General features: G+C 38.9%; 1 protein-coding gene across 2 annotated transcripts in view; it reads left to right on the top strand.

The window, feature by feature from the left end:
- GAREM1 (GRB2 associated regulator of MAPK1 subtype 1) overlaps positions 1-27,792 on the top strand; it is a 203,198-nt gene that overhangs the window by 54,350 nt on the left and 121,056 nt on the right. For both annotated transcript variants that reach the window (XM_079718027.1, XM_079718026.1), the window contains exon 2: positions 11,153-11,293. In XM_079718027.1, coding sequence (XP_079574153.1) covers positions 11,153-11,293 — 141 coding nt within the window. The remainder of the gene's footprint in view (positions 1-11,152; positions 11,294-27,792) is intronic.

The following is a 27,792-nucleotide window of genomic DNA, read 5'->3' as shown; positions in this document are numbered from 1 at the left end:
ACCTAGAATAGAAATAAATGTGTGGGACAGGCTGGTGGGTGTTTCTAGAACACAGCAACAAGGAGCAGTTGATCAGACATGGATATCAGAGAGTCCCACCAGTGCAATCTATAAGCAAGCTAAGCAGAAAGTATCTCGTTTTGACTGTCTGACTTGGGGGTAAAGAACGCAGGCTGTCAGTTTTATATGTGTGTGATTGTTCTATTTCAGTCTCCTTGGTTTTATTTAGACCCTCTACCTAGTATTTCTCTTGCATCTAGAAGAAAAATAAATTTTGAAATGGAAGAAAATAATCTCTTTTTATTAGGTTAATGGAATAATATTCTGGACACTGGTCCCCTGGATAATTTATAAAATGATTTCTTTATTTCTTAGAGGTGGAAGAGAGAATGGGATGGGGTAGAAAGTTTTCCGTATTCATTTTTATTATATCCACATCATTCAGGTAAATTTTTTAATTAGCTTTGCCCTTGTCTGAAAAAAATTAAATATATATATATTATTAACTATATTCCAACTCTCTGCTATCTAGCTCGGCAAGCTTAGAACATGCTGAGTGATTTGGTCACGTTCACATAGTGACTCACTGATGGATCGTGGTGGGTGGAGCCCCCTCATTAATTGAGCCAGACTGTGCTTTCCCTTATTTGTCAATGTTTGCGAAACCCTTTCAGATGTTATTTAAATTTAACATAATTTAAACTTCACTCATAGTTACCTTTATGTATAATTGCCAACATAATTTTGATCAATTAAAATAGATTTCTAATTTTAAAAAGTGTATGCATACATAATACACTTGAGAACTCTTGGAACTATATTTTGCCTTTCCTCAAGCCAGCCAAGTATTCCATGTCTCAGATTACACATTTAGGAAGTAGACCTGTGTACAGAGGAATAAATGTCAAAGTGATTTTTTTGTTACATTTTGCCTCAGAAAATTGTACTAATAATTTATCTGTAAACAATATATCAATAGTTGGTTAGGTGATGTAACTAACCAGATTAATTGATGATGTCTTTCCATCAGTATCTGTAAACTCCTGGTTTTGCTGGGGGGAGGGGGGTTGGTTATTTTCTTAGATTTTTAGAAAGAAAGGATTTTTTTTTTTTGCTTTGTTTTGTTTTCCAGTTCTATTTTAGGAAGTTGCACCCCACTTATCAGAGACACTATGTACTTCTTTTAGGCCTATGATATCTTTATAGACTTGTCTTTAAAATTTGGTGATCTGATTTTTTTTTTAAGTTTCTGACTGTTTATTTCTAGTATTTTAATATGGTGTTCTTTCATGTTCTTTTTTTCAGTTTTATTTATTTTATTTTTTAAATTTTTTGGCTGCGCTGTGTGACATGCGGGATCTTGGTTCCCCCACCAGAGATCAAACCTGTACGCCCAGCATTGGGAGCACGGAGTCTTAACCACTGGACTGCCAGGGAAGTCCCTGAACTTCTTTATTACATGTATTTTGAAATTGTAGAGGTAAAGCGTTGTCTAGATTCTGCCTTCAGGGCAACCCACCTGGAAAAGTAGAAATCCAGGTGTTACTTGGCATCTGTATTTTTCATGTTACCCCTCTTTTATGTGTTCAGAAATTTTTTTTTTTAATTTAGTGGTTTTGTGTGTTGACACTGGAAACATCATTAGATTTTCAACAATGGCATATGTGCGAGTCTTTGTTTCTCTTTTTCAAAATCTTGTTTGGATTTCTTTTGAAGGCCATGCAGGATTTTTGGAAATCGACTTAATGGGAGAAAAATTCTAAAAACTGTCATATATAATTCAAATATTTTACTAAGATTGTATCTTTTCATGTAACTTCTATAGCAGTGAATCATTTTTTTTAGTTTGATTCTTCAGTACTTTATATTTTATTTGTTACATAATAAAGCTCAAGGGACTCTAAACCACATTTGAAACTCAAAATGACAGTGAAAATCCTATAGTTTGACTCATGGCTCAGTTTATCCTCTTGAAATAAAATTGTTGGGTTTTTTTATAATTTATGTTCTTTTTTAAAATGTATTTATTTATTTATTTTTAATTTTATTTTTGGCTGCGTTGGGTCTTTGTTGCTGCGCACAGGCTTTCTCTAGTTGCAGCGAGCGGGGGCTACTCTTCGTTGCGGTGTGTGAGCTTCTCATTGTGGTGGCTTCTCTTGTTGCGGAGCACGGGCTCTAGGCGAGTGGACTTCAGTAGTTGTGGCACGCAGGCTCAGTAGTTGTGGTGCATGGGCTTAGTTGCTCTGCGGCATGTGGGATCTTCCTGAACCAGGGATCCAACCTGTGTCCCCTGCATTGGCAGGCAGATTCTTAACCAGTGCGCCACCAGGGAAGTCCCAAATTGTTTGATTAAACATGACATTTACACCTGGTGAAAATCATCCCTTTATTTTAATCGTTGATGTGAAGCATACAGTGCAAATCATTGCACATTAATTATCAGAGCATTTTCTCATTGGAGAAAGAAACTGTTGTGTACCTGAGTCCAGCTGGTAAAAGAAAGGGAACTAATTGAGGAAGGAAATAAGTCAAAGTCATATTTTTCACGAGCCTTCTATCTATACAGTACTATCCTGATCCTTTATGTTTATCCTCATCCACTCATCCCAACTTCCTTACAATATTATCACCATCATTTTAAATGTGAGAACTCTGAGGCTTAAAGATATTAAATAATTTTCCCAGAGTCATATAGTTAATAAATATTAGAATCTCAATTCAAACCTAAGTCTGGCTCCAACTCTTAGCCTATTGAGATCCCAAACTGCCTTCCACCTGACATGTGGAATCATCATACATTCATTTGAATTAGTGGAAGCAAAGAGCTGGGGGCAGGGCAAGGAGGAGGGATCCTAGGAATGTGCCTGGTGATTTGGCCTTTGCCTGCCCTCTCTTTTCAGAGCTTGGTGTCTGGAGGAGGCTGGGATGATCCTTGCATGTTTCGTTGCTTGGTCTCTGCGTGATTTTATGGTATAACATTGCCTCGCACCATGTGATAGATAACACATGTTGCACCAACCAAATGCATCATGTTATGTTCACTGTCCAGCACTGGAAGACACACGGGCTGTATCAGACTTATGGAGAGAGGAATGTGTATATTCTGTCTTTTAATGGATTGGCAAAGTGTAATTTTCCTATGTGAATCTGAGCCCCCTCCCTCGCCTGCCAGAAATGTGATTCCATCGTATGTGCCATGCACTGTACTAAGAGATTTAGTATATTGTCAATGTTTGTAGAAATACTGATACTACAATTGCTCACCTGTTTTTCTAAAAATCACTTGACATAGAATTCTTATCTTTTAAATATTAGGTACAGTACAGTAGTTCAGAGCATAAAATTTCAGATTTGACTTAAGTAGGCATACTTCTGTTTCCTACAGCAGAAGTCTATTATTCCTGGTAAATCTACTGTTGAAAAGGGAGTCCTTTGTCCCAGGGTTCATTTGAAAAGAGGTAATAATATATCCTTAATCTCTCTCTCTTTTTTAAACATCTTTCTCTTTTGTTTTATACATTCCTTTTTGCTTAGATTTCACCATGAAGTTCTTAGACTCCCTTACCATTTAGTGTTTTGTCTAAATTCATCTCTACTTCTTTCTCTTCTTGTTGGGATTTCACTGTAAACTGTAAAATGTAGAAACTCTTTCACTTGCTTAGAACCCAAGGTTACAGTTTTTGGGCCTTTGAACAGAGTATTCATTTAAAGAAGGGATCTTAGTGTAGATTTGTGGACGTTTGTTTAGGGTGGAAAGAGATCAGTAGGAGATACTTGAAAAAACAGCCTTTTTAAATACTCTGCTTTCCTCGGGGGGCTTAAATATTGAATAAGACCTTAGTGCTTAATTTATACTTAGACTTATTTAATGCGAATGCTCACTCATTTCTACCCAAGATTGTTCATTCAGAAAGCACTTATTATATACCTGTTCTACACCCGGTGGTCTTGTGGAATGCAAACTAGAGGAGAAATAGAAATGATGTTGGGCCTGAAGAGTTGAAGATCTGGTTGAGGTGACAGGGTTCCTGGTTGTTTCATGTCTGTGAACTCAAAGTAATGATAGGTGCAGATTTAATAGTTCTTAGCATTTGTTTCATCTTTCTAAACTTTAGATACTTTTAGTCAATAGAAGAACTAGGCATCACTTTTAGATTAGTCAGCATGCTATGACAGCAGATATTTGGCTTCACTTAATCAGAATATTTTACAAGAACAAAAATATCCTGGGGGCTTCAGTTGCTTTCTTTGACATTCCTACTCATTTTCAGAAAACAGGGACCTCTTGGGGCTTCCCTGGTGGCGCAGTGGTTGAGAGTCCGCCTGCCGATGCAGGGGACACGGGTTCGTGCCCCGATCCCGGAAGATCCCACATGCCGCGGAGCGGCTGGGCCCGCGAGCCATGGCCGCGGAGCCTATGTGTCCGGAGCCTGTGCTCCGCAACGGGAGAGGCCACAGCAGTGAGAGGCCCGCGTACAGCAAAAAAAAAAAAAAAAAAAGAAAACAGGGACCTCTTAATCATGGGTTACACTAGAATTTCTGTGCTGCAGGTTCATGGCCAAAGTGAGATACAAGGGGAGGAGTTGAAGGTTAGTTACTGGGTCTTGATTCTTAGCAATGGTCAAATGGACGCTTCACCCACAGGCTGTGGAGTGACTTCCTTTCTCTGGCACTCAGCATGTGGTATCACTGAGGTACTTGACATTAAATTCTTCTGTTTATGGTAAATTCTAGGAAATTCTAGGAAAGCCGTTTCACTGTTTTTCTCAAGATTTCTTTTTGCCATTAATATAAGAACACTTAATATTTTTCTCTCTGCATTTAGGAATACTTGATATTACCCCATTTAGAGCCATACCCTTGACTTGGATTCATAGATAACTTAGAGCCAAAGCTCATAATATACATGAATTTAACTATCCAAATGTGAGTTAACATTAACTCTTATCTGTAATTAGGTACAAGTAAAGAGTTCTTATCAATGTGTGACAATATTTTTAGCAATTTTTTGAGTAATGTGCTGGTCTTTATGAAGTAAACTTGAGTTAGTAAAAGTAATACAGTCTCTGTACCCACAAACCAGTTAGGAAGCTTGAAAGAAATTATCAAAAGCATAATATTGATGAATGCTGTTTCCTGTAAACTCTGGGGGATTATTTTGAAGTAAAAAATCATTAGATACCAGCTGTTGTTCAGATTTTACAACCGGGAGGTAGGCTTAGACAGTACATCCTTAGATAGGCATCTTTAATGCAATCGGTTTCTTAAAGATGAAAAACAAAAATTACTTTCTGTTTTGAAACTAGCTTACATATTTTGATTGTATAATGCAGGCACCACAATTCTTAATTTATTCTAATACTCCTGTATCATTTTAGGCTTGAGTTTGGCTACAAGTCACAGAGACCCAAAGACCAAAAGTTCAGGTTGGGGTGTTGCCCAAGGTGACAGGGGCCTGTTGTTTTGTTGTTGTTGTTTTTCAGTTGCTATGTCATGCACTCAATTTCAGCCCTAAGTTCCCTTCAAAGTCTGAGATGGTCACTACCATTCCAGTTCTAATAATCACCTCCATATTTCATCCATCAGGAAGAATAAAGAGGGAAAAGAAAGGCACATTCCCTCCAAAGATACATCTTTGTTGCCACTTAAGTTCAGTGTGGTACTGGAGATTCTAGCCAGAGGTATTAGGCAAGAAAAGAGGGGGAAAAACGGCATCCAGGTTGGAAAGGAAAAAGTATAACTATATCTATTTACAGATGACATGAACTTGTATATAGAAAATCCTAAGGAGTCTATAAAAGAAACTATTAGAACTAACAAGTTCAGCAAGATTTCAAGATATAATATCAGTGTGCAAAAATCAGTTGTTTCTCTACACTGGCAATGAACACTCCAAAAATGAAATTTTAAAAAAGTTCTATTTTCAATACCATCAAAAGAATAAAATACATAGGAATAAATTTAACAAAAACAGTGTAAGACTTGCACACTAAAAACTACAAAACATCATTGAAATAAAGATTTAAATAAATGGGAAGACATCCCATGTTCATGGATCAGAAACATTAATACTGTTAAGATGACAGACAGTTCTCCCCAAATTGATCTATAGATTGAACACAGTCCTAGCTTTTGAGACAAAAACTGGTAAGCCAATTCTAAAATTCATTTGGAAATGCAAGGGACCCAGAAAAACCACAACAGTCTTGAACAAAGTTGGAAGACTCACATTTCTCAATTTCAAAACTTATTACAGAGCTACAGTAATTAAGACAGTGTGGTTCTAGCATAAAGATAGATGTATAGGGCAATGGAATAGTATTGGGAAACCAGAAAATAAACCCTTACATTTATGGTCAATTGGTTTTTGACAGTGAGGCAAGACAGTTCAATGAAGAAAGAGTAGTCTTATCAACTGGTGCTTGGATAACTGGATAGCCACATGAAAAAGAACAAAGTTGGACCCCTGTTTACAGCATGCACAAAAGTTAATTCAAAATGGATCATAAACCTAAATATAAGAGCTAAAAACTATAAAATGTTTTATAAAACATTTTAAATCTTCATGATGCATGGGTTATGCAGAAATTTTTCACGTATGACACGCAAAGCACAAAATTAAAAATAAATTAGACTTCATCAAAATTAATAAATTTTGTGGTTCAAAGGACACTGTCAACAGAGTGAAAGTCTAGTTCATGTAATGTGAGAAAATATTTTCAAATCGTATGTCTGATAAGGAACTTGTATCCAGAATGTTAAAAAAAAAAAAAAAAAAAAGACTCTTGGGGCTTCCCTGGTGGCGCAGTGGTTGAGAGTCTGCCTGCTTACGCAGGGGACGTGGGTTTGAGCCCTGGTCTGGGAGGATCCCACGTGCTGCGGAGCAGGTAGACCCATGAGCCACAACTGCTGAGCCTGCGTGTCTGGAGCCTGTGCTCCACAACGAGAGAGGCCGTGATGGTGAGAGGCCTGTGCACCGCGATGAAGAGTGGCCCCCGCTTGCCACAACTAGAGAAAGCCCTGGCACAGAAACAAAGACCCAACACAGCAAAAATAAATAAATAAGTTAATAAACTCCTACCCCCAACATCTTCTTGGAAAAAAAAAAAAAAGACTCTTACAATTAGGCATTAAAGACAAGCAAACAAATTTAAAATTGGGCAAAGGATTTGAATAAACATTTCTCCAAAAAAGATACACGAATGACCAACAAGCACATGAAAAGATGCTCAACATCACTAATCATTAGGTAAATACAAGTCAAAACCACAGTGAAACACACTTCACACCCACTAAAATGCCTATAATTTAAAAGTTGGATAATAGCAAGTGTTGGAGTATGTGGAGTCCCTGGAACTCTCATTCATTGCTAGTGGGAATGTAAAATGGTGTAGCCAATTTGGAAAAAAACAGGGAGTTCTCAGAAAGTTAAATATAGAGTTACCATATGACCCAGCAGTTCTACCCCAGGTATATATCTGAGAGAAATAAAAACATATGTCCATACAAAAATTTGTATACTGATGTTCATATCAGCAGTATTCAATAACTGCCAAGATTGTAAACAGTCCAACTGTCCATCCTCTGATGATTGGACAAATAAAACATAGTATATCCATATAATCAAATATTTAGCCATTAAAATGAAGTACTGATGCATGCTACAACAGAGATGAACCTTGAAAACATGCTAAATGAAAGAAGGCAGACAGAAAACCTCAAATACTTTATACCTCCATTCATATGAAATTTTCAGAATAGGCAAATTTATAGATACAGAAAGTAGATAAGTGGTTACCTAAGCCTGGGGTGGGGAGTAGGGAATAATTGTTAATGGGTTTGAGGTTTCTTTTGGGGTGATAGAAATGTTCTGTAATTCAACAGTAGTGATGATTGCACAGCTCTGTGAATATACTTAAAGCATTGAATTATAAACTACAATCAGTTAATTTTCTGGTATATTAAAGATTTTAAATCTATATATATATCTTGGAAGTTACATATACTACTTGCACTACATCCCATTGGCTATAACCTAGTTACTGTGTTACACCTACTTGTCATGGGGCCTGGGAACAGTATTCTGTATTCTGGGCAGCCATGTGCCCAGCTAATATAAGAGGACTGTTACTGAGGACAAGGAGTGAGTGAGGTATTACTGGATGTCTAGCAATCTTTGCCACTTTTCCAAGTTAAAGGTGAATCATAACCAAAAAAAAACTGCTACAAGTTATTATGGTTAAGTCAAACAATCATGTTGATATAAAGCTTCCTATTAGCCTGAATTAATTACCAGTTTGTTTTTCTTTTTAAAGATTTTACGTACAAAGAGAGGATGCAAAGGGCTCATGAGTACCAGTGATCCCCTGGTGGTGTCTTTATGAACCTGGTCCTCCCAAAATTTATGGCTGTGGTAACCAAGCTGATCATTACAGCCTCCTCTACTTTATTTATTGAAAAAGTACTGACACTTTTAAGAATTTTTGAGAAGTCTATAAATGCCATTTCAGAACACACAGTGAAATCAATAATAATTCTTTTAATTATTGAGATACAATAAATGTCAAAAATAAGGAAAGCATATTGTTTTCTGTATAAAGGAATTAGTCTTTTCAAGTTGTTTTTTTTGGTTTTTTTGTTTGTTTTTTTAGCATTTAAAATTACTAAACCAGGATTAATGGGATGGATTATTTCAGCATCTAAGAAAAAAAAAAGGGAACATTTTTTAAGTTTCAGGGAATGGATTTCTCTTTTGAAATAGTTTGTTATTGGCTCAAAAGCTGAAAAGTTACTTTAGAAAATATTAAAATGAAAAAAATAATTTCATGTGTATGCTATAAAGCTTCATTATTTTCAGTTGATTGGGAAATTTGGTAAGCCAGAGAGAACTGGCAAAACATAACATTTTATTTTTTTTTATTGAAGTATAGTTGATTTACAATGTTGTGTTAGTTTCAGGTGTAGTTACAATTATATATGTGTATATATTACGTGTATATGTAGTTACAGTTACATGTATTCAGTTGCATATATATTCTTTTTCAGATTCTTTTCCATTATAGATTATTACAAGATATTGAATATTGTTCCCTGTGCTGTTTTTCTATTTTATATATAGTAGTATGTATCTGTTGATCCCAGACTCCTAATTTATCCCTCCCCCTCACCTTTCCCCTTTGGTAACCATAAGTTTGTTTTCTATGTCTGTGAGTCTCTTTCTGTTTTGGAAATAAGTTCATTTGTATCATATTTTTAGATTCCACGTGTGAGTGATATCATACAATATTTGTCTTTCTCTGACTTACTTCACTCAGTATGATAATCTCTAGGTCCATCCATGTTGCTGCAAATGGCATTATTTCATTCTTTTTTATGGCTCAGTAATGTTCCATTGTATATATGGACCACATCTTCTTTATCCATTCCTCTGTCGATGGACATTTAGGTTGCTTCTGTGTCTTGGCTATTGTAAACAGTGCTGCAATGAACATTGGGGTGCGTATATCTTTTCAAATTAGAGTTTTCATCATTTCCTGTTACAGGCCCAGGAATGGGATCGCTGGATCATATGGTAACTATTTTCAGTTTTTAAAGTAAGCTCCATACTGTTCTCCATAGTGGCTGTATCAATTTACATTCCCACCAATGGTGTAGGAGGGCTCCCTTTTCTCCATACCCTCTCCAGCATTTATTATTTGTAGACTATTTCATGATGGCCATTCTGATTGGTGTGAGGTGATACTTCATTGTAGTTTTGATTTGCATTTCTCTAATAATTAGTGATGTTGAGCATCTTCTCATGTGCCTGTTGACCATCTGTACGTCTTCTTTGGAGAAATGTCTATTTTGATCTTCTGCCCATTTTTTGATTGGGTTGTTTGTTTTTTTGATGTTGAGCTGTGTGAGCTGTTTGTATATTTTTGAAATTAATCCCTTGTCAGTCACATTTTTTGTGAATATTTTTTCCTATTCTGTAGGTTGTCTTTTTGTTTTCTTTATGGCTTCCTTTGCTGTGTAAAAGCTTTTGAGTTTGATTAGGTCCCATTTGTTTATTTTTGCTTTTATTTCCATTAGTCTAGGAAACGGATCCAAAATAATATTGCTGCAATTAATGTCAAAAGTGTTCTGCCTATGTTTTTCTCTAGGAGTTTTAGAGTATACGGTCTTACATTTAGGTCTCTAATCCATTTTGAGTTTGTTTTCATATATGGTGTTAGAGAATGTTCTAATTTTATTCTTTTACATGTAGCTATCCAGTTTTCCCAGCAACACTTGTTGTAGAGACTGCCTTTTCTGTATTGTATATTCTTGCCTCCTTTGTTGTAGATTAATTGACCATAAGTGCATGGGTTTATTTCTGAGCTTTCTGTTCTGTTCCATTGATCTATGTGTCCGTTTTTGTACCAGTACCATACTAAAACATATAAAATTTGAAAGGAGATACAGGTATTTAATCTCAAGTACTGTTTCAACAGAGAGATAAATTTATTATATATTTTTGGTAGTTATGTTGTATTGATTAAGAGCATAAGCTTTGGGGGAATTCCCTGGCAGTCCAGTGGTTGGGACTCTGCACTTTCACTGCCGAGGACCCGGGTACCATCCCTGGTTGGGAAACTAGGATCCCGCAAGCCACAAAGCATGACCAAAAGAGAACATAGCTTTGGAATCTTTTTGACATAGTCCTGAATCCGCACTTTTCTGCTTATTAAATCTGTGAGCTTAGACTACACTTAACATTCTGAACCTTAATTTTTCTTACCTGTAAAGAAGGAACAATACCTACCTCATAATGTTACTGTATTACATTGAAATAATATATGCAAAGCATTTAATTCATGTCCGATGTACTGTTGGCACTTAATAAATGTTTGTTTTATTATCATTGAAATATAATCATTAAGATAGAATGAGGTATTTGAAAATCTCTTTGCAAATAAGTGGGAAACATTTTTATGGAACCCTGTGTACAGTTGTCAACTTGGTATGAAATGCCTTTTTTTAATTGGTAACTCAAAAGTGAACTTTTTCTCTTCTTGGGATAAACTATCAACTTCTCCATTAGTGAAGTTTTAACTAATGAAATTTTATTGCAGAGAATGGACTAAACAGATGCTAATTCTAAGTTTCTCATATAAAATTTATTTTCTAGGAGAATGCATAGAAGGGCTACGGGAAAATGACTACCTTCTGATTCATTCGTGCCGTCAGTGGACCACCATCACTGCCCATAGCTTGGAGGAGGGGCACTACGTCATTGGGCCAAAGATAGAGATTCCGGTACATTATGCAGGTAAAGCTCCTTTCAAGAGACAAGAAACGGCTAATGAAGGGTACTTGAATATGCTAATTTTCTCCTCCACAGTGAGAAAGTAGGAATTGTCTATAAACTAGAGGGTATAATGACTTAGAAAAAGATGAACGAAACACTTTGGTTATTTTATCAGTGAAAGCTCAGATTCATTTTGTCATAGGCATTTCTAATTAATGCATGTAGTTAAGCGTGGATTCTTAAGCACAGATTCTTATTAGATATTTATAAAATGAAAATGGTGCAAACGCAAAGATCATCTCTGGAATGACAGTCCATATGCGTAGCCAGCCTCTGAACACCAGTATCTCTGAATAAACCTGAGCACGATTTGTGAATGACTTTGATGTCTGGTTTCACAAGATACCATTTCACAAACAAGCATTGTGGTCTGGTTTTAAAAGTATTGGATTGAAAGGTCAGATACCTGAACATGTCCCTCTTTGCAAGGAAGCGTTTAGAATACAGGCAGCAGAGGTGACCTCACTGCTTAGTTGAATCAGCATAATAGCTACCTTCTTGCCTCAGTTGGAACTCCATTCAGTGTAACAATGTCATTTAACTAATTTTTATTAAGCGCTTTCTAAGTACCAGCACTGTTCTAGGAGTTTATGATACATCTAGTAGCTTGAATCCACTTTCAATAGTGGCGGCTTACAAATGCAGTTTTTAAAAAACATTATGTATATATATTTCCTATACTTTCTTCTGGTGCTTATAGTTCATTATGTGAAGGATCTTTACTCTTTCTCTACTACTGTTAGTTTTTCAAAAGTCTCTAGCAGGACACTGTAATTGATTAGCTATAAATTGTATAGTCCTAGACTGCCGTCATGTTTTTGAGTGACTCCTCTACATTGCCCAGAGAGTTGTCTGTTTGGAAAAGAGACCTTGCTATATCCCCACTGTCTAGAACAGCAGCAAATGGTATGTGTTCAGTAAATATTTTTTGGATGAATGAATGGTTTGGTCTGCCTTTTACTCCTAGGAGTCTTCATTGGTAGATATGACCTAGAGATCACTAAATTTCTCAAAATCCTTCTTATTCCAGAAAAATTATAAGAAAGAATTTCTCTTGCCTGAAACCCTGTCCTGGAATTCTCTTGCCCAGCTGTAGGAGTAGACTTCATAGAAAAAGGAGGAACATATAGCTACAGAAAGTATTACGACTGTGAGATTGGGAGCCAGGCCAAAGGGGCAGAGAATGAGACAGACCCTCCACCTGCCCAGTCTCTCCTGCCCGTGGTCCCATAACAGGTGAGATCCATGCTAGTTTTAGCAGAACCAAAATTCTGTCCCTTGTGGAAAACCAAGAAGGAAGGTGTAAGATTGTGATTCAAATATATGATTTTACCTAATCTGCTCTGTTCTTCTTTTAGTAGATTGAGTTTTAGTCTTTCCCCCAAACCCATTGCTCTGTGACATCGTTCGTCCCAAATGCATGCTGTCATTGGTTCAGTTACTCAAATCTCTTTAGAGACTCCGTATGCCACCAGTCTCTTTGACTTATTGCTCAAAGCCCTCACAGGGGCTGGTTCTAGTCCACTTCTCCAAACTTACCTTTTCTACTCTGAAGAGTGAGCCTTCCACTCTAGCTAGATTAGTCACCTCGCTGTGTCCTGGATATCCTGAGTACTTTTCCATTTACACCATTCCCCGGCTGGAGTTGCCTTCCTTGGCCATGCTTTTATCAGAGCCTGTCATTGTGTCAGGAGGGTGCAGGTACCCCCGACTCTCCCCATGTGGTCTTCAATGTACTTACCGTGTATCACATTCATTTAGCACACGTCCTCAGGCTTCGTTCAGTTACCTTTTCCTATAAGCACACACATCTTCACTTGCCAGCTGCACTGTACACTCCTTAACAAGTGAGACCAATTCTAAAAACTTTTGTGAGTCCTTAGGATCTATACACAAAAGATACAGTTCTTTATGGCTGCAGATGCTTCACCTAGGGATCTCAAACTTGGCTGTACATTGGAATCACCTGGGAAGCTTTCAAAATGACTGATGCCCAGTTCCCATGTCCAAGGTTCTGGTAATTGGTTTTGAGTGTGGGCTGAGCATTAAGATTTTAATAGTTCCTCTTGTATGTAGTTAAATTATGCAGCCAAGGCTGGGAATCCTTTGTTCTGGAATGGGCATTCACAGTGTCAGATGATCAGATTTCCCTAAACACCTGCAAATATTTGCAAATGTTTTATTGTTCTGAACATTTTTTTAAATAGACATTCACCTTCCTCCGGGATAAAAGATATGGTATGTTCAACAGCTTACTCTTTATCTGCAGGGAAAATGATAGTATACTTAATTGGGAAACCCCAGGCCGTGTATTGCAAATGATACTTTTTTTTTTTTAAGTGAAATTGAGGTCCCAAGATTAAAGGAAACATGAACACTAAGACTGTACCACTTTACATGAAAAGAAAGAAAATATATTAAAGGAAGAAAAACTTGAAATAGAACTGTCTTAGTCAGTTCAAGCTGCTATAACAAAATACCATAGACTGGATAGATCATAAACAAAACAAATTTATTTCTTGAGAAGTCCAAGATCAAGGTGCCAGTAGATCCGGTGTCTGGTGAGAGCCCAATTTTCTGGTTTGCAGATGGTCATTTTCTTGCTGTGTCCTCACAAGTTAGAGAGAGAGAACAATCATCCTTCTCAAGTCTGTTCTTATAAGGGCACTAATCTCATTCATGAGGACTCCACCCTCATGACCTAATTATTTCCTGAAGGCTGCACCTCCAAATTCCATTACATTGGGGATTTAGGCTTCAGCATCTGATTTTGGGAGGATGTAAACATTCAGTCCATAGCAAGTAACCAATGGTTTATGAGACATTTGATAAGATTATTTCAAAGAACATCCTAGGGGATATTTTATTTCAAAGAATTTATTATCAAGTCCAGCCTTTGGAAGAAAGAGGGTATAAAGTAAATTGTGGAGACTAAAAATATCATTTATGTCTCTGGTTTATTAGTGTTCTAATTTTAATTCGTAGAAGAAACCCTTATTCATGCATGTTGTACTAATTTGTTGTAATTTCATATAGGTTAAGAGTCATCACTCATTCTTTGAGGGAAATTAATAAATAATAATTAAATATGTTTAATATAGTAATAAAGTCTACCAGCTTTGTAATCAGCCTAGTTGGATTCCCGGTTCTGCCACTTACTGTCTGTATTTGGGCAAGTTACTAAACCTCTCTGAATCTTAGTTTCCTCATCTGTAAAGTGGGGATAACTATAGTGCCTTTCTCTTCAGCTAGTTGTGAAGATTAAAAGAGGTAATGCAAGTGAAGCACCTTTCTGAGCGCTTACTAATTCCAAGTGCTCCATAGTGTTAATAGTGGTGATTATGGTAATGATAGCAGTAAAATGTTTCTAAAGATTTAACTGTTTATTTTGAAGCACAGATTAGAAGTTGAATTACTTTTCTGCTCCTTAAAGCAGGCTGAAATACTGATACCCCTCAATGTTGTTTTGGCTGCTGGGTTTTTTTGTTGTTGTTTTAAACTTTTTTTTTTTACTTTGAGGCTGCAATCGTATGATATATTCCTTTATACTATTTACCCATTTTTACCATCATTTGCCATGTTTGTTGTATTCTTTTCCTCCATCTCTTTCTCTGCACACACACACACACACACACACACGCCCATATTATTTATTTATCCTGAATCATTGGAGAGCAGATAGCACACATCCCGCTTAGACTTCATTATGTATTTCCTAAGAACAAGGATATCCTCTTATGTAACCACAGTACTGTTAGCAAATTCAGGACATTTAATACTTTAATCTACGGTCCATGTTCCAGTTTTGTCAGTTGTCCCAATAATATTTTTTCCCTCCAGGACAGCACCTAGTCTGGGACCCCTTATTGTATTTCCCTATCATGTCCCTTTAGTTTCCTTTAATCTGGGATAGTTCCTTATCCTTCCCCTTATCCTTCCTTCCTTATGTGTTTTATGACTTTTTTTTTTTTTTGGCTGCGTTGGGTCTTCGTTGCTGTGCGCGGGCTTTCTCTAGTTGCTGAGTGGGGGCTACTCTTCGTCGTGGTGCATGGGCTTCTCATTGCGGTGGCTTCTCTTGTGGAGCACAGGCTCTAAGCACATGGGCTTCAGTAGTTGTGGCACATGGGCTCAGTGGTTGTGGCTCACAGGCTCTAGAGCTCATACTCAGTAGTTGTGGCACATGGGGTTAGTTGCTCTGCAGCATGTGGGATCTTCCAGACCAGGGCTCTAACCCGTGTCCCCTGCATTGGCAGACGGATTCTTAACCACTGCGCCACCAGGGAAGTCCCTATGACATTTTTGAAGAATATAGGCAAGTTGTTTTATAGACTAGCCCTCAATTTGGGTTCCCCAGGCTGTTCATGATTAGATTGAGATTATGCACTTTGGGCTGGTTGTGTCCTCCTCAGGGAATCACATCTAGAGACACAGGATGTCCCTTTGCCCCTTATTGGTGACGTTGATTTTGATCACTCAGTTAAGGTGTTGTCTGATTTCTCTGCTGTATAATTACCATGCTTTGTGTTACTGGGAAATTTGAAAGAAGGTTCTTTGAGATTTTGTAGGTATCTTATTCCTTCTCTAACTTCCCCCCTTCTTTTGTTGAGCAGCTATTGATGTTTCCTGTCTGATTCAATTTTTACTTTGAAGGTGGCAAAACAGTGCATTTCTAACTTAACTCCATCATTCCTTCTTATATGTGTTGTCATTCTACTGTAAGGAAGAGCTGTTCCTTCTCTCCCATTGTTCAGTTATTATGAACATTATTATCAGCTTTTATTATCAGCATGAAATTATGGATTCTTACTTCAGGAAGGGGGTCGAAATATCTTCCTGTCCTTGTTTATTTTGATGCTCAAATTGTCTCATATTTTGCCATTTGGGTACAAGCTGGCCCATCTGTCTTTATGACATGCCCCCTTTTCCTTGTTTTCTGTTATAGGTAGCAACCATTCTTCTAAGTTAGTGTACCATTTTCATCAGGGCTACTGCACTGTCCTATTCCAGGCAATGCTCTTTACTTTGTGGTCTCTGTAAATGGTGTCCCTTGGAGTTGTGCAGTGCACAGCCTAGGCAGTCATACACAGCCCTATTCACATATATTCTGGAAAGTTGTGAAACTCAGCATTTTTAGAAAATCACAATTCAGAGTGCCTTTCCCATATTTTTTATCAGAGGTTTTCATGAAATTTCTCATGTGAAAATAAATAATTTCATAAAATTTTCAGAGAAGAGAAATATGACTTGAAGTCCTTACCAGAATTATACTCTGATGTGGTGGTAATAAGAGTCGCCTTACTCTGAATTCTGAAATTATTAGATGTGCTTTGAGAAAAAAAAATAAAGACTTCCCTTATTCTGACAAAATAAGTTTTTTATTTGGGATAAAAGGAATTTTCTTGGTTTAACAAACAATTGATTCTGAGAGAGAGAATGTGTTCAGTCAGCATCAGCATCACATATTTTGCTAACAGCAGGGAAACCACTCAAGAAAAATTGGCATAGTGTTTAGAAAAATGATTGCAGCTTTCAGACAACTTTTAGTCAAAAGATATCACAGATTAGTTTTACCTAAACTCTGACTTCTTGTTGCTACCTAAAGGGCAAAGATTTCCTAAGGAATGTACAACACAGAATTCGGAATTTTTCTGCATTCTGTGTACTCAGACCATCTAAATTCCTGCCTGGCACTCCATCAGACACTGCTAGCTCACGCTGCATGCTTCCTGACTTGTTAAACCAAAAAAAAGGAAAAAAAAAACCTATTTTTAAAAATTAGAAAAGGGAACCTAGTGCAACTTAATTATAGCCAACAGTTTGTAATGATGAATGATTTCCATTTTACAATTTACATTTCTATTCATCAAATTCCTTGTGTCTCTGCAACTCAGAGCGGTCAAGCTCATGCATATCGCTTACACTAAAGCATGTGTCTCAGGGTTTATGCTGAACCCTTCTAGGGCCTTAAACCTAATTTGGTATTCACAATTTCACATTTTGTCCTTTAAAACTAATATAAACTTCAGGCTCCACAAAAAGCTGGATACGCCGTTGCCTCTGGAATTTTATTTGCCCTTTTAAGCTCCAAGTTTCCAACCTATAAAATGAAGTTTTACCTTAGAAAATGTCATGAAGATTTTCTGAGATCTAACTTGTGTAAATGACTCAACACTGTCCCTGTCACGAGATGAGTACTAAATAATGTTACCTCCTCGTTTTCAACTCTGTCGTGAAAACCAGAAAAAGCTCTCTCTAGAGACACAGCTCTGAGAAATCAAATGAATCAGAATGTGAGGTTGTCTGTACCCATGATCCACCACTTGGGGAAGTAGTGGAATTCCGACTGGGTTTATGAAAATTTAAATCATTTGATGGCGTGCTTGGTGTCATCATCACCGAACAGATTGCTACTTGAATATAAACATCTGAGATAAACTCCAGCCACGTTTGGCTTCTATTTTTAAATTCTCATCCTCCTGCAAATCTGGTGAATCTTTAACAAGCTAAAATGATCTCAGTACTGCCCTCCTAGCTACAGTATGTACAGAAATAGGTAACAGTGGAGCCCAAGGTTGGTTAGAATTGCTTATGAAATCTGCAAGGCCCTTCTCAGCAAGCACCTGCATTTATATCAGCAGTATCTGTTTTTAAAAATGTAGGATGTGCAGTGTCTGTCTCTTGGGCAGAATTATAGTAATGTGGTATTCTAACATAACCTTGAATTGTAATTACTGAACAAAGGGAAATGTTGAAACAAGATAATTTTATTCTCCTGGGTTGTGAGTTTAATTAGCGTGAATCATCTGTTTACAAAAGTAACTACTTTTGTAGAACATCTTGTGTACTTTCTCTATTACATGGGATAAAGCTTATGTGATAAAATGGAAAGTAACCAAATGGTCTTTTTAAAAGTCCTCAGGACCAATATAGTATGCCAAGGAACATTATCCCAACCAGTTTTGCCAGTAATAAATATTAGCTATCTAAGAAATAACCATTTTTCATAATTGAATCTTTAGGTCACAGATAGCAATAACTCAGATTAATGTAGTGCTTAGTGTTCTCTTGTTAACTCAGCATTTTACTTGTATTTCTTCATGTAGCTTTCACAACAAACCCATGAGGCAGGTTCTATTATTACCTGCATTTGCGCACAAGTGCAAACCGAGGTTCAAAGATGTTAAGGATCTTGTAATATTACACAGTAATAGGTGTGATTTGAACCCAGGATATGCGGCTCCAGAACCTGATTCCCTCACCACAATTCTCTGGAAAGTGCTAGAAGGCACTTCACACAAGGAAGACATTCTAACCATCACAGAGAAGAGAGATCTGTTAGAATTTGCTAGTTAATTGAGTAAAGCTTTTGCTTTTCTTTCCTTTCACGCACAGCTCCCCACTTGTAATCTGACTCTAGGGGAAAACTAAGGAAACATATATTTCTCTTGACCTTTTCTAGATTCATAAGTCATCTGCGTACAGGTGACATTCCCATTTCTAAGTAAATTACAGGAAGGAGCAAAGACAGAAGAGCTTCCAGGAGAGCCTGTGGGAGATCGAGAGGATGCTGTGGGAACCTGGGGCTCTTCCTATCCAAGTCTGGAGGCGGGGGGAGAAGGTCTTTTAAATGCGACTTAGGAAGTTGGTGATATTCAAAAGGACAGACTCGGTGAATAAATGGCAGGAAAATTAGACTTCACCAGGGGATTAAAAATGAGTGGAAGGTGAGACAGCAACACAGATCAACTATGTGTGTCAGTGTAGTAAAGAAAAGCTAAGGGAGAGGACATAGGAATGAAAGGCTTCTAATATTCATTTTTTAAGAATAATGGAGTCGGAAGCATCTTTCTCAGCTGGGGGGATGACTCAGCAGAGAAAAGGGGGGAGATTAATTAAGTAACGTAATAGCCTGGTATCTGGGAAATTGTCTCTGCCATTGTTTTCCACCAGGGACGTTGTTACCCTCTCCCTCTCTACTTCTTTGTTTCATGATGTAGTTGGTGTAGCTACTGTAGCATAGTGTTTGTGGTCAGAGGTCAGGTGAATTGTATCTTTCACATTTGGGTATTCACCCAGATGTTTAAACTCAAAACAAGGGTAAAGAACTTATGTAAGCATCTACCCTTGATGGAAGAATGACTGGAGGACTGTCGCCAGCCTTCGGTATAGTTTTCTAGTTTCACTTCTAAATGCTTAAGAATAATACCCCAAGGAAATTTGAATATGAATGATATTCATGATGAGCTGATTCTAGGGAATTATCTTGATTTTGTTAAGTATTGTTAGGTATGATACTGGTATTACAGTTTTGAAGGAAAACATCCTTATGTTTTAGAGACATACTGAATTATTTAGGGGAGGGGAATATGATTATCATTTAAAAAATACTTCAAAAACAAACAGATCAACATAGACAAATATTGGGCAGGCTGTTAAAGTTGTTCAGTCTAGGTGAAGGGTAGATGGTACAGTATTCATTTTCTGTATGTTTTGAAAATTTTTGTAATAAGGAAAAAAATTGACTCTGTGACGGCAACCAACAGCAAAGTTAATTGTCGTGTATAACTCTTCAGTGGTATTCTTACCAAAACCACTTCTGCCTCAATCCTTGAATCCTACTTATAGCCTTAGTAAGTTGTTCTGTTCCAGTGTCAAGTGTGGAAATAGCCCAGTGAAAGGTGAACTCAGAAAGAAATAATTCTGTTTTCACCACATGGTGCAACCATTCCAGCTTAGCAGCTACCTGTGGAGACTTGATTGCTCTCAGCCTGGCCAGTTCCCAGGGGCTTACCCAGTTGGTGGTAGTGATTTAAGTATAAAGGGGGAAGGAGGTGTGTGTGTGTATGATTTGGAAAGAAAGGAAATTCTTTTTTATTAGTTTCTCCTTAAAATAAGGGCTTTATGGGAGAAATGGAAAGGGGGAATATGAGTAAATACAGGGAAACTTATTTGGTGTCACACTGTGGCTTTTCTTTTTTTTAAAACATTTAAAAAATTTTATGTATGTATGTATGTATGTATGGCTGTGTTGGGTCTTCATTGCTCCATGCAGGCTTTCTCTAGCTGCGGCGAGCGGGGGCTACTCTTTGTTGCAGTGCGCAGGCTTATTGCAGTGGCTTCTCTTGTTGTGGATCACGGGCTCTAGGCGCGCGGGCTTCAGTAGTTGCGGCACGTGGGCTCTAGAGCACAGGCTCAGTAGTTGTGGCGCACGGGCTTAGTTGCTTCACGGCATGTGGGATCTTCCTGGACCAGGGCTCAAACCCGTGTCCCCTGCCTTGGCAGGCGGATTCTTAACCACTGCTCCTATGTGGCTTTTCTTGATCTATAAACGCTGGTAAAACAACGTTCATAAAAATTTGAGAATCCCTCGATTGCTGTTTTCACATTTTGGCCTGTTTACTCTCAGAATCCTTGAAAATCACGCACTGCATCTACAACAGAAACTCTAGGATCCAAAACATAAAACAAAAACTCTGGTACGAAAACAGGGATGGTGTTTGGGGTTCAAAACTCCAAGGCTGCTGTTTTCTAATTTTTTTTTCTACTTCTCTGTCAGTACTGAATGGAGAGTTGGTACTTGAAAGGGATACCTCCAGCTTGAGTCTAATTTAGCCTATGAGACAATGTGATTAACATCAGGTGGAAAGTTTGAACAAGCTGCCTGTAACCACACTGTTAATGGGGTGCTCATAACGTGGGTGGGGATGGGTTCGTCTCACTTCGTAATTTGATTTCCATGTTGGAGTTGTACCTCCGAGAGGTGGTGTGACCTTTTAAAAAGTTCCCCTTCAGCTTTTAGGGATTGCTTTGAGTTTTTTTTCTTTGCGGAAAACAGACTTCTATGTTTCAAAACTGATCGCAATGCCGGTAAATCTTCCTGAAGTCACTTCCCTCCATTTCTTAGAATTGGAATCACTTACCTTTATGACTCACCCTCCAGGGCAGTCGTGTGCTGGTCTTCTATTAAACCGCTTACCCAGCTGGGTAGTTGTCAGGAGGACTTGTCCACAGGAAAACGACAGACCACATGTACCATGCGAACTTTTCTGACATTTAGGGCAAAAGCATAGATGATTCAGAACTCGCATGTGTGCTTTTCTGGAAGGTATACATCACCAAGGCCTCCAGCCTGTTAGGACTGGTTTACAGAACATCATGGGGTTTGTCCCTAAGAGTGAGTCAAGCCAGTGAGTGGGCATGAGACCAGCAAGAAACACAAAGCTTTTACCTTCTAGACGTTAAAAATCATTGTAGGTAAATGAAATGCAGAGGGTGCATCAGTGTTTGAAATAGTCCGTGTCTCCCCTCATGTCATTTGCATCCCATGAGCTTAATACTCAGCGGCAGCTGTGTCTTTCCATACAGCCCTTCACACCATTTCATCACCCCAGCTTTCTTACTTGTAGTAATGAAGCCAGTCACCCAGGGAGGGAATTTCAGCCCTCCTTCACCTCATGCCCTTTCCTCTTTGCCCCTGTAAGTAATTGTGTGCCAAGTCTTGTTGATGCCATCCCCACCGTCCCTGCCAAAACTGCTCCCCCTTTCCAACCTGCTTTCACTGGGTCTCTGAAGACCCGAGTGCCTCCTTCCTAGCCCCCATCAGTCAGGTTATTTTTTCTCAACTAGAGCTGTTATTTTACCACCGTCTGGGACGTGTCACAGGCGTCCTCCAGGTGGGTGCAGACTGTCATCTAATCAGGGCCCTTCTGAGGCTTGACATCCATTGAACTATAAGAGCATGCTCTCCGGTACGCACCCCTCTGGGCGCCAGCCCCACTGGCCTGTTTGTTGTTCCCCAGATGGGCCCCACCCACCCTGCCTCACTCTGCGCTGTTTCTAGTCCTTGGATGGCTCGCACATCAGTCACCCCCCAGCTATGAGACCCTACCTCATACAACACCTCCCTCAAGAAGCTTTTCTCAATTTTCCACAACGTGTGTATAGATAAGGTCCTTCCTGTTTGGAATCCCTATAATACTTTGTGCTCAAGAGTGTTTATGTCTTGCTTTTATTCTCCTCCCTACTAAAGGCTCCTTGAGGACAGTCCTGTCTCTCACAGAATCTAGAACAGGCTTGGATAGTTTAAGAGCTCACTAAATATTTTTGACCAAACTGAACCTGAGTCATCTTTAAAGAATGAACATTTTTTTCAGTCAGTTTACAAAGATGCCTGAGAATGCCTGGAGAACAGTCTGGTTTCCTTTTCCCTTGAAGCAGGCAAGTGTAGCTCTAAGCCCCTCTGTGGATAGTAAGAGAGATGATCATGGCGCTCTGATAGAAGTGCAAACTGTTGAATAAGGAGAGAGCAGTTCTGTCTGGGAGTGGGAGGTGAGGGTCCTCAGGTGACCATGGCAGGAAAGGGAGTCTAGACCAAGTGCCAGATTGAGCAAAGGTTTGGATTATGGGCAGTAGGGAAAGATAATTTAAATGGTTAGTGGGTTAGAGGGGGAAGGATTATTTAGGAAATAAGTTCTGAAAACCAGCTTGGAACAAATGTAAAGAGATTCAAATTCTAGGATGAATTACGGGAACAGTAATCTCTGTGTCTTGTGGGCATCCTTCCTAACCTGTGTCTCAAAAAGATTACAGGAGGCCACCACCTCCCACACTGATCCGGAATGGACGATGAGAAATCAGAGAAACCAGATAGGAAGTTGTTGAAATAACCTGATGAAAGATAATGAAGACCTGACCTAGGCTGGGGGAAGTGCTGATGAGGTAAAAGTTGATATCTAGATGCAGGGGACAAGGAAAAAGAGAAAGATTATTCTGAGATTTTTTTTTTTTGGTCCAGTTTTTAAGGAAACCGACTTTTGTTTTTAACCTCCCAGGCATAGGCCTTAGCTCATGGACTCTTTTTCCTAATGGCTTTCATTTATTTCTGCCATTTTCTTTTTTGCTAAAACATTCTTTGCCCTTAAGATAAATGTTGTCAACAAAATAAACGTCAGGTTTTTCCTAGAAAGAAGTAGAGTAGGAAAGTGAAGATTGAGATTTCTTTTAAAATGCTTTTGTGATCTTGTTGGGACACTCAGGGCCTTCCAGTAGAAGTTTCACATCATCTCAGGTACTTAGACTTCTTGACTGGCTCGAATGTGCTTATCCTTTTAGTTCTTGAGCCTGCCAGGTACATCAGAGATAGGAGTTCCACAGAAAAAACGTGTTTGGAGTAAGGCATCAGGTGATAGGAGGGGAAATAATATATACAAAAATCTCAAGGACTAAAAGATTAATGCCATAAAGATTGAACAGTTTTGCCTATATCTGGCAATTACTTATTTCCTACATCCAGTAGGAATTCTTTGTTCTATGTGTCAAACTAGGAAAGTTTGATGAATTGAATGAAATAGTCCAGTCATATATTTTCAGTGCTTATGATAGAGACATTCCTCTGTGAAGAACATGTGTGTTTTGTAGGTTGACTCGTTAAGATCAAAACATCTGTTATGGAATCTGTCACAGTTCTTAATAGCTCTGTTACTTTCTTTATTTAAGAAAAATAATGTTTGTTTTCTTTAACATAGACCAGTGGTTTTCAGCCAAGTTTGAGCAAGCAAGTTGCTCAACCAAGTTGAGAGTCTGTACCCACCTCCCCTTCCCCAGCACATTTGGCAATATCGAGAGACGTTTTTGGCTGTTGCAACGAGGGATGGGGGGCTATTGTGACCCAGTGAGTAGAAACGAAGGATGCTGCTGACCATCCTATAATGCCCAGGACAGCCACCACTACAGAGATGTCGGTGGTGCCAAGATGGAGAATCCCAGATAACAATAATGATGTTATTATTATGCTGTGTTATCAAAAAATATTTTATGCTGTGTTATCAAACAATCTCATTTTGCACAGAGGCTGCCAGGCAGACATTGTCTAGAAAAAAGTATCAGAGTTGATTTCTAAAACATAACAAGCTGTTGCCCAGACTGAAAAAAAACATGTTAAACAGTTTGTGAACAGACATCACATTCTGCACACACTGCCTGAGACTGACAGCAACCATGTGTGTCATGGCAGAAAAATTCAGGGGGCAGCAAAGGAGCAATCCCCTTTTGTCACAAAGCTTTGTTTATCCTCCAGGACTACCCTGGCCCCTTCCTTCTCCCTTTATCTTCTCCCTTTATATATATATATTAAAAAAAAAAAAAGGTGTATCTATCTGTAAATGCCTAGAATAAACAGATTTTAAAAGAATTAAAACAACATTATAAAACTTGGTTTCCCTACTTCAGATTGCAGTATGAATCTACGTAATATATGCTTCTTCAGATGCTGTTGAAATTGAGAATTTTACATGTTGTATCTGTGCGGGTCAAGATCTGCCCCCCTGCCCCCCAATAGAAGTGTAGCATCATTTCTCTTTTACTGTTCTATCTTCTCCTTTCCCATTTTAACAAAGTTCAGGTAACTGAATAGGGAGTCCAAATCTAGCAAGAAGAGGCTGCATTGAAGCAGTGCTGCTGCGGGTCTGCGGATCTATTCAGACGTTGATTGAATAATGGAACACACAGGAGATGCTAGGCAGTGGGCACAGAGGGTGGAGGGAGGAGTGCAGCGGAGGGAGTGGTAGCACGTAGGACCCGCAACAGTGAGTAGCCGGGAGCACCTACTGAGTGGGGGCCAGGCCTGTATCACACAGAGCCATGATTTCATTTCATGGTAGAAACTGTCCCCTTCCAGATGAAGAAACCAAGGCTTTGGGATCTTAGCCAAGGTCCTACCATCAATAGGTAGGAGAAGTCAAGATTGAAACCCAGAGCCATCCAACCGCGAAGCCTACCCACTCCGCCTGCAGCCTGCCTGCCTGCCATGGGGACCAGATCACAAAGTTCTGATGGGCCTTCTGGGTTTGGGTTGCACCTTGTCAGCAGGAGCTCACTTCCATGACTTTATATTTGTGTTTTAGAGATAACCCTTTGGTAGCAGGTGGGGACAGCCCTTGGTGACTAGCATAAGTAAGGCAGAAGCAGCAAATAATACAGCCCATTGCTCCCAGGGCTGCTCTCGAGTCTCTCAGGGGCAGGCCGGGTGAATTATGAAGAGAAGGATATTATCTCAAGGATGAGGAAGCATTTCGATTGGGGCTGTAATTATTCGTTCTGTTTTTCCACCTTTCCTTTACCTGGCGCCCTCTTGTCAGCCAGTATGCACTGGCTGGTAATATTCTTCTGCTCATCTAGCAGGAAAAGCTCACAAAATTCGAGGGCATTTTGTTCCTCCTCCCTGCGGAAAGGCCTTCTTTGTGTTCCCAAGGTGTAAATGAGCTGGGGAAAGAGCAGTCCTTTGGAGCAACAACCCCATGTCTGGATTAACAGGGCAGACAAGTAGGGAAACATAAAAAATAAAGGCACTTAAACTGAACTACAGAATTCCTGGCATAGATCACTTCACTTCACCTCGGCCCCACTCTCCTGAACACACACATATATGCACAGTGTTTCATAGCGAGTGTGTCTTTTTTGTGAGGTAGTGGAAGGAGGATGAGGTGATGCATTTTACCTGTTGCAGGAACCATTAGGAAACTATATTCTCTTTGATGTTTGGTTCTGGTGCGTTTCTGTGTGACGACTGTAGAGCATGTTGATGTGTAGAGAGACGATGTCACTAGTGCTGCTGGTGTCCAGTCATCTCTGTCCGCTGTCTTCATGCTTGACCAGCTGGGCACTCTAGACCTTGAACGACATTGAGGTGGGAGGAGCCACCTTGGGTCAGCTCTGTGGTTCGTGGCAGACTCAAGGTCATTGCCTCCTGCCTTATGGCAAAAACCAAAAACAGTATAGAGTCAGGAACACGATGAGGGTTCCTACTTTCATCCCTTCTCTTCTGTGGCTGTCTCAGTCCATTCGGGTCACTATAACAAAGTACCACACACTGGGTGGCTTATAAACAGCAGAAATTTACTTCTCACAGTTGTGGAAATGGAGAAGTCCAAGGTCATTATGCCAGCATGGTTGGGTTCTGGGGAAGCCCGCTTCTGGGTTGCAGGTAGCTGACTTCTTGCTGTGTCCACTCGTGGTGGAAGGGGCTAAAGAGCTCTGTCGGGTCTCTCTTATGAGAGCACTAATCTCATTCATGACCGTCCCCCTTCATGATGTAAGCGCCTCCCAGACGCCCCACCTCCTAATACCATCACACAGGCTTAGGATTTCAACGTATAAATTGGGGAGGGGAGACACATTCAGTCCATAGCAGTGGCCTAACAACTTGACTTTTTCTCCCCAACTAGAGTTCGTACTCTACCAAAATGACAACGTAGAGAGAGGAAGTTCATTGATCTGGCTCAGCTTCTTAGGGGCTATGTGATCATTTTTGTATGTTGCCTAACTTTTCTGTGCCTCAATTTCATCACTTATAAAATGGGGGAAATGATACCTATATATACTTGTTTTGAGGCTGAAATGAGCTTAGAACTGGTGCTTAGAAGAGCATCTGGCATATCCTAAGTACTGTATAAATGTTCTGTGCTGCTGTTACTGTGTAGTTGATGTAGTAAGACAAAAAAGGAAATGAGATTTCAAGCATTGGAAAGGAAGAGAAAAATATCATGATTGTCTTACAAAATCCCAGTAAACCAACTGAACCAAAGATTATAATTAATATCAGAATTTAGTGGTCAGATACAAGGTTAGGTTACAAAATCAATACTGTTCTCTAATATACTAGAAATAACCAAGTGGAAAATGTAATTTTTACACAGTAGTACAGAGCGGCATCCAGAACACATTCTTGTTTCCCTTGTAAAGACCTTCACTTGATCTAAATGAAGATAGTTAAGCCTTGAGGTGTCAACATATCTGTTATTCCATGAGACAAGTGTTTCTTTGTTGGCATGTGAAAACATGTTAAATGTTCTGTATAGATTTGTTTTAATACTTAAAATGGTCCTCCTGCCTTTACATGGAGGATCTTATTTACAGATTTCCTCCAGAAATCTATTTTGGGATATCCTGAAGAGTTCATACCATACTTTTAATTCAGTTATTTGTCTGAACATGAGGTGTGATGAGACAGTTTTCTTAAGATCATTGTCCAGATTTTTTTTTCAAGTAAGTAAATGCAAACACCCTGTTAGCAAGTAAGGTTCCTGGAAGTAAGTTTCCTGGCAATCTGTGTGTGGCTGCACAGTGGCGATTATGGTAGCTCTTGCTGTGGAGTGGCCATATGAAGTCTTGACAAAAATCTATTCATCACTGTACAGACAAAGTAGGTATAACTTGGTTTGAAGAGCCAGGTATGTACCATTTTCTTTTTAAGTCTCTTCACTATTGGAATCATTTCCAAATCACTGGATCTAACTTCCAACCATTGACTTTAATCAAATGATTTCCAGTTTGACTGCCTGTAGGGTGGGCAGGATATCTAGCGTGATATTGCTTTAGCTACATGAGACCTAATTCAAGGAAGAGATCACTCCAGTTGGCAGCTTTGAATGGATTGGGTTTCTCAAGTGATTCTTTTTTTTTTT

This window comes from Hyperoodon ampullatus, assembly GCF_949752795.1.
Source record: "Hyperoodon ampullatus genome assembly, chromosome: 13".
In the NCBI taxonomy this organism is placed as follows: Eukaryota; Metazoa; Chordata; class Mammalia; order Artiodactyla; family Ziphiidae; genus Hyperoodon; species Hyperoodon ampullatus.
Note: the sequence above shows the minus strand (reverse complement) of the source record. Positions and strands in the feature narration are given on the sequence as shown.